Source organism: Austrofundulus limnaeus, unplaced genomic scaffold (assembly GCF_001266775.1).
Source record: "Austrofundulus limnaeus strain Quisiro unplaced genomic scaffold, Austrofundulus_limnaeus-1.0 Scaffold1064, whole genome shotgun sequence".
Taxonomy (NCBI): Eukaryota; Metazoa; Chordata; class Actinopteri; order Cyprinodontiformes; family Rivulidae; genus Austrofundulus; species Austrofundulus limnaeus.
In genome coordinates, this window is record NW_013953466.1 from 76,605 (window position 1) to 84,779 (window position 8,175).

The window sequence follows — 8,175 nt, forward strand, 5'->3', positions numbered from 1 at the left end:
GATTTATACTACATGCATCTCCGCTCCGCCGCGGTGCGCAGTTCGCAGCTGTTCATTTGTGACCCAATTTATACAGCCTCCACCCCGCTCCAGTCCGACACAGAGGAGGAAGTGTGTGGAGGAAGGGAGATCGCGCGATAAATCCATAGATAAATGGAAAAGTCAAAGCAAAAAAGCTAATTCTGTGAAAGATGAACTAAAAAACACAGCTGAAAACATTGACATAAAAGCTTTTGATCTTTATGGTTGAAACTGTATCGCTGTCGTCTTTTTGAAAATTCTGATTTCAAAATAAAATCCACGTGTATCGTGTGTGTACACGTGCTACATACTACGTTTCTATCTGCTTCCCAAACAGAACGATACATTCTGATAGCATTTGTGTAGAAATATATCCATTTATTTATTAATATAGCTGCAATTTCGACATTATTCCGACAAATTATTCCACCTAATAGGGTCTTATTTTGTAAATACGGATGTTGTGCTCGTTCCTTTTCCTGTTGGTGCGACGTAATCTTTAAAAATTGATCCGGCGCAGCTCCGGCGTCCGGCAAAAATAGGATCGGTTCCTATTTTGACGGATCGCCATCCGCTCACCGCTTCCATGCGCAGCCAGTGTAAACACTCTCATTGATTATAATGAATGCATATTTGCTGCGGAGGTCGGACCGGAGCGGAGCGGAGATGGARCGCAAGTAGTGTAAATTGGGAGTAATTCTCCACTAATAAAAAAAATTATTTTCTAGTAAATAATCCGTTTTTGTGAACTGATGAACTGTTGAAAATGAACAAAAATGTTTGAAGCTCTAAGAAACACTGATGATTTATAACAGTGATATATCGCTGACAGTGAACATCATACAACGATCTTTGGTCATTATATAAGGTTGGGAACTACAAACGCACAGTGAAGCGCATCGATGATGGCCATCGACTCTGCAATGACCTGATGAACTGCATCCAGGAGCGTGCCAAAATTGAGAAGGCTTACGCGCAGCAGCTGACAGAGTGGTCCAAGAGATGGAGGCAGCTGGTAGATAAAGGTAGGAGAGGTTTTATATTTGTGTTGAGGTTTTGTTAAACTGTGAAACCAGCTGTGTTGTCTGGTTTGAAGACAGTTGCACAAAGACAGACAATCAATTTTGTTTTTGTTTGTTTTTTTGGGAGTGAGTAAAAAAAACGCATATCCTTCAAATGCAAAAAGTCAAAGAAAACATCTTTATATTTAAAGGGGACCTAATATGCAAAATTCACTTTTTTCAGTTTTTTTTTACTTACATTTGGGTCTGTACTGCTTCCAAAATAGTCCAAGCACCAAAAAAATGCATTTGGAGGTATGATTACTATAAGTAAATGTATTTTTCTGTGTCTTGAAATGWCCTGCTTTCAAACACTGCTACTTGTGATGTCACAAGTCGCACTCCAGCCCACCCCAACCTGAGTCCAGCTCGTCTCCTGGTAACCCAAGCAGAGACTCCGCCCACTTCTTCACAGGACGGTTCTGCTGTTTTACAACAGTCATGGAGAACAGAGATGTGTGGATTAATTTTATTTTTATTTAAATGTATTTTTATTTTTGATGGCAATGTTCTAGCAATATTAAAGAAAGTTTGTGTAAATAATTTCACCATGAACTACTTTGGAAAAATCGTACTTTCTACTGAAAAGAAACTGAAAGTAAACTTCTGGCGGTGAGCGGAGCTAACATAAAGAAAATATTGGGAGGGGGTTTCCATAGCAGCTTATGCAAAGTAGCATGTTCTGAAGAGAGCTGAAGAACAGGCAGAACTGAAAAGGTGAACTTTCATTATCTGAGATTAATTTTGTGAATTAAATCAAATGAACATGTTTTGTAAAGCCCACAGATGGATCCTAACTTGTTCTAGGACCCCCATATTAGGTCTCCTTAAGAAACTTGGCAAAGTGCACACAATTTTACCCATTTTGTAACATAACTGGCCGATTTTATTTTGAATTTGGCTGAGCCAAAATGAAACAGGAAGTGACAGCAAAGGGGAAGTCTTTAAGAAAACTCTCAGGACTTTGTTTATTGAAACATTATTTGAACTTGGATTCTTCTTCATCTCTGACAGTGACTTAAAATAATCTAAAATAAAATCAAATTCTTCTCTACAGTCTTTGTTGTTGCCCATTTTAGCAGTCCTCTGTTCTCATTCAGACATTCCTCTTTGACATCACTTCCTGTTGCTTTACATGTGAATGTCTCAACAACCGTTCATCTCAGTGGGGTGAAATTTAATTTGCAGTTTGTAATCAGTGTTATCTTTCCAAAAATGCATTCAAATTTATGACAAAAATTTAATGTCACAGACCCTTTAAAGCCCTCACTCCTCCACCAGGTCCTCAGTACGGCTCAGTGGAGCAAGCCTGGATGGCGATGATGGCCGAAACCGAAAAGGTGAGCGAGCTTCACCAGGAGGTGAAGAACAACCTCGTCAGCGAAGACTTTGAGAAGGTGAAGAACTGGCAAAAAGACTCGTACCACAAACAGATGATGGGAGGATTCAAGGAGACCAAAGAGGCAGAGGAAGGCTTTAAGAAGGCCCAGAAACCCTGGGCCAAGAAGCTGAAAGAGGTGAGGGAGACRAGACATCAAATGCTCATTTTAAGAAAATAATATTGAAATAAAAAGAACATTCTGGTGATTTAAAACAAACTAAATTATAGCTTGTGATGCTCACAGATTTGATTGGTCATTTCCGAGAAGTCATGTTGATTTGAGTGTTGAAAGTGTAAAAAAAATTGCCACACATTTTACATTTATTTGTTACAAAGCARAGCCTTGTTTGTTGTGCACACCTCCTGATCAGGTGTTTTAAATGCTCCTGCTCAGGTGGAGGTTGCTAAGAAGTCGTACCACATGGCCTGTAAGGAGGAGAAGCTGGCCGCCACCCGGGAGGCCAACAGCAAAGGAGAGACCTCGACGCCTGCCGAGCAGAAGAAACTTCAGGAAAAGCTGGAGAAATGCAAACAGGACTCCCAGAAGGTGAGAAYAGAAGTGTTTCACTGTATCGTTTTCTTTAGGTTAACACGCATCACGGTGCTAAAATGCAAGTCACGAGTCGTTACTTGTGTGCAGGCGAAGGAGAAGTACGAGAAGGCTCTGGAGGAGCTGAGCAAGTGCACCCCTCAGTACACGGAAAGCATGGAGCWGGTGTTCGACCAGTGTCAGCAGTTTGAGGAGAAGAGGCTGAGCTTCCTCAGAGAGATGCTGATGGACATCAAACGCCACCTGAACCTCACAGAGAACCAAAGGTAGGTGGAGTCTGTGCGACCACTGAAATCAGGCCATCCGCCTGCACACGCTTATTTCCTCCCGTCTGTTCGCAGTTATGCTACAATATACAGAGATCTTGAACGGACCATCACCTCAGCCTCTCCTCAGGAAGACCTGAAGTGGTTCAGCAACGTCCACGGCCCCGGCATGCACATGAACTGGCCAAAATTTGAGGTAAAAGTCTCTTATTTAGTAGTTACCCATTCTTTGCTGCTTATTAATTCATTTATTTACTGTCCAGGAGTACAACCCAGACCTTAGCCATAACATCACCAAGAAGTCAAAGAAGTTAGGGGATGAAGTCATGCTGACTAACATCAAGGCACCGGGCAGCAACGCTCAGTCTGGAGACCGGGGGAGGTACCGTCTCTTCATTTCAATGCTCAAAATAATCTCCTGTGCAGATAATCTGCAGAACTTTGTTGTTTCTCTCTGCTTTATCCCGGGTTTTCCTTCATTTCTAATCATTTTTATTACAACGCCAACAAAGCATGAGCAACTAACATCTGTAAAAATGATAAAACTACTACTTCCATTGCCACATTTTAGTATAACTGCACGATAAAAAAAACACACTAAACAGTCTGAGTGGCAGTTTTAGCTGCAGTAGGAGACGCAGAGAGGCTGACGTGTTTAATGTTGTGTTCAGTGTGAGCAGCTATGAGAAGAACCAGGCGTACACGGCCTCCACAGAGTGGTCGGACGACGAACAGAAGGGCTCCAACTCGGGCAGCGACACGAACGGAGGGCCGAACCCTTTTTATGAAGGCGAAGGSGAAGGCGTGAGGGTCAAAGCATTGTACGACTACGATGGCCAGGAGCAGGACGAGCTCAGCTTCAGAGCAGGTGAGYGTTCATCTGGGCTTTCACAGATCTGATCTTCTCCAAACATGGAAGACTAGTCAAACAGGCACATACAGTAGTTGCCATGTCCAAATTCAGGGGCTGGGTCCTTCGGAGGACGCATCAGAGGAGTCTAAGAATTTGGACGGCCCCCAGTGCTGTAACGTAAGCCGACAAGTTCAGCCTTCGGAGGATGCGGCCCTGAGTTTGGACATACAAGTCCAAAACACACATTTTTGACCGTCCATCATGTGCTGGGTGGGTTTGAAAACCCTATGAAGTAGTTTCAAATGGTAAAACGACTTGATAGTAATAATGTAAAATAGTTAAAATAGTTTTTTGAGACACAATAAAAAGGTTTGGAAATAGGGCGGTGTGATATAGACTAAAAAGAATATCTCGATAATTTTATTTTTTTATTTGCCGATATATATAATCTGACGATAAATCACAAAAACATTGGAAACATGTTCTCCATAYGATGATGAGTAAGAGGTAAACGTTAATGTTTATGCTCCCATGGGAGCGGTCTCGGCTCGGTTTGTGCTTTATGTAGCAACTCGTGCRTGGAGTGCGTGCATCCTCACCAGCGATGGAGGTGTTTATACTTRGCTCTTRCATTATTGTAGTGTTCTCCGTGTGGCAGAATGCTTTATAACTTGTGAAATGTAGAATAGGAGAGTAAAAGCATGACGATTATAGGGCTGCCACGATTAGTCGACGACTAATCGATTATTAAAATAACCTGTGATTAATCAGCTATAAAAATTATCGTTTGTGGCAGCCCTAATGACGAACTAACTAACTGTTTGAATGTTGCACGTTGCGTGCAGCCTTTGCACGAGGAGCTTGGTCACACGTGCAACGTTGGACATATCCGTTGGATAACGGCGCTCGGAGCACAAATATTTAATATAAAGTTTGGTTTTAGAGACCAAAGTTCCAGGAGTCAAGTGAGGGAGGAGAGGAGAGGTTTACTCACTCAGGACTGCTTCACCTGGCTTTACTGACCCACCCTCTGCTCTCATTGGATAAAAGTGCTCTGGGGTTTGTTTGGTTTGTTGAAAGTAGCATCCCGTTTGGAGCAGACTGGGTGGCTTTAACAAGACCACAACAGAAAACGACCAGTCGTGTCCCCACCCCCGGGTGAACTTTAAGCCCCGTGGTTTTGGCTGCCGTAAGACTGAATCCTGCCCGTTGATTGGTTTCTGTGGCATATATTCCACGAATGGGGTCTTATTATTCTGTCTTCATCATATATTATTATATTATATTATATTATATTATATTATATTATATTATATTATATTATATTATATTATATTATATTATATTACTGGTATATTATATTGCATATAATGGACGATAATATCGTCTACGAAACACATCGCCCACCTCTRTTTGGAAAAACAATGATGGTGGATGAAACTCTGTTGAATTTATCCTCATTTACCTAAATCCTACAAAAACCATTGATRATGATGAGATCTGGAGTCATTACTGTAGCTCTGTTTATTGAAAACTAACAGTACATTCACTAACAACCACATATTTTCTTCACAAATATCACAGATACAAAATGTCAGCTTGTCAAGACTTCCTAAAGTGTGAACTACTGTAGAACAAAGATGCAGTTTGTGTTGATGTGATGTACCAATCTGTGTTGTTCCTTTAATTTCTTCACCTCCTGCTGCATTTTTATTTATTTATTTATTTATTTAGTCTCTATTTATCGATCTAGGTGATTTTCTGATGAAGCTGGAAGATGAGGACGATCAGGGCTGGTGCAAAGGTCGCCTGGACAACGGCCAGCTGGGTCTTTACCCGGCTAATTACGTGGAGCCGATCTAAGCGGTCCAGCCGAGGACGCTAAAACACAAACTGGRCCGTCCGCTCGTACCTGCACATTGCCAGAGATTACAAAGCAAAGCTTCCTCTTCCTGTCGGGCCACAGTGAGCCGTCTCTCGCCTTCATCAAGAAGAAAAACCCGCTCTTCTCCAGAAACTGCAACTGAAGTCGTAGCTGCGTTTGTCATCAGTTGTGATGCTGACATGACATTTTCTTTCAACACAACATTGATGTGGCATCATAAGTTGCAAAAAAATGAACTTCTTTTCATGTGTTTTAATCTCTTTATTTTTTATTGTCTGGATGCGTGTACAGTTTGTTTTCTCATTGAAGTCCATGTTTTCTTCTTTAGCGCTTACAGTACATGTTTAGCCTCGGAAGAGTAATTTGGAAGTCTTGGGAAATTATTTATTTTTTATCTTGTGAGTTCGATTTCACAGCTGCAARAATGCACAGAGCTACAGTCTGCAGGTGGTTTGCTTAGCTCAACAAAACAGGCAGTGAGACACTTTCCAGCCACTCCATTACATTAGTTTGAGCTCTTTTATTTTCGTATTTACCACCTGGGACATCATCTGTTTTATTTATCCAACGTAATGGTAGTTTTTCTATACTTTTGTTAACAAACTGTAAAGAAATGGGAAAAAATCTCAGCAGAGGTTTCCTGGAGAGCATTCAGGCTCAGAAACCACCTCACATCCTGGTTGTGATATTTGCTCAGATGAGCTTTTGTTTTAATCTTCACATCTAACTTTGAACAAACAAACAGTAAAAAAAAAAACACATTTTTCTCTGAACTCCTGTCCCGTTCCACAGTCTGTGACTGAATTAGCATCTTAAAACGAGATGAAAGACAGCCTGTCGTCAGTAAATAAACCACACGGTTGCTCTCAGCGGGGCTCGTCTTTTGAAAATGAAATATTTACTCAACAAAACGCTGCAAGGAGGATTGTTTACATTAACCTTCGCTGTCTTATCCGTCTGCTACAATGTGCCTGTTCTATCTATCATTCCCCATGTGTTTTCCTCCCTCTTTATAAGTGTTGAGAATGCAACCATCATGAGCACAAACTGCCTAAAAACATCAAATCATTGCTGTTTTTTTTTCTTTTTTTTATGAAGATTCACTCCATTTCCCAACCAGTTAATTTACTTGTTTGTGCAGTTGAGTTTCCTCTGAGTGTCACGGCTCTCGCCTTTGTGGTTTTCTACATACTGATGCTCCCACTCACCGTTTACTGAACTGATCCAGCACACGGCCTTGATTTCTTCCCTCCTAATTATTGGCTGAATCTCAGTTTAATTAAAACTCTTACACTATCCAGGTGATGATGAGCTGTTTCTCTGTGTACCCAAATGCAGACTGGATTGTTTGAATATATTTGCTTCAATCAGGAAAAAAAAAGTAAGCTGAGAGTGTTTATAGATGTAAAGGATCGGTTTGCTCGCCGCTGATTCTTCTGTCAGCGAGGCAGGCAGGYGGTGTTGGTGCAGGCAGAGGGAAAAGTTGCAGCGTTAGAAGCAGAAAGAGGATCCGTCTTTGAAATATTGATGAGATATTGGACTTTTTCTGCTGCAGGTGCAAAGTGAAATTTTTACAGGAGGAAAACATCTCCTGTGGCGCTGGCGGCTCCGTCAGCACTTCCTTCAGAGTCACTGACGCCACATCAGAGACTTCTTMACCTTCAGCGACACAGACCCGACTCTGACCCATTCGGATCAGTTTACACCGACACAACTCCTTCATTAACCGACTGAATATCTAATAATTGTAAAACCTCTGTTTTTATGTCTGTTTGGGACTGGATTCATGTTGCGTCGTCTGTGAAAACTTTCAGAGGGCTTCTCTGTTTTTTTTATTGTTTTAGCTTAGAGCTGTCATTTCCAAACTGTAGTGCCTGTTCTGTATCAGCAACTAATAAAACAAAACATCATCTGGAAATTAAGGCACATTTAAGAGTCATCAATGGAGTCAGGAAGGCAATATTTAAAATGATGGGATTTAGTTAACATGAGAAGATGTGCACAGGAAGTGGAAGGACTCTTTGTAATAAACATAATTCTCAATCATATGATCCAGTTGTTAAATGAAAGGGATCCCTGATTAGTTGTAACATTAGACTTTATATGATAAACATATACTTTAACTGTAAAATAAAGACTGTAAAAATACTGTAGGATG

General features: G+C 41.1%; 1 protein-coding gene across 1 annotated transcript in view; it reads left to right on the plus strand.

Annotated features, from left to right (window-relative positions):
* LOC106533970 (protein kinase C and casein kinase substrate in neurons protein 1) overlaps positions 1-7,939 on the plus strand; it is a gene marked incomplete at its 5' end in the record, with an annotated part of 13,776 nt that extends 5,837 nt beyond the window's left edge. Inside the window, 8 exon segments of the mRNA XM_014030458.1 lie at positions 890-1,046; positions 2,364-2,599; positions 2,858-3,010; positions 3,104-3,279; positions 3,355-3,475; positions 3,543-3,661; positions 3,951-4,147; positions 5,886-7,939. Of these exon segments, the coding sequence (XP_013885912.1) occupies positions 890-1,046; positions 2,364-2,599; positions 2,858-3,010; positions 3,104-3,279; positions 3,355-3,475; positions 3,543-3,661; positions 3,951-4,147; positions 5,886-5,995 (1,269 nt within the window). The 3' untranslated portion in view covers positions 5,996-7,939.
* Positions 7,940-8,175: the final 236 nt, after the last annotated feature.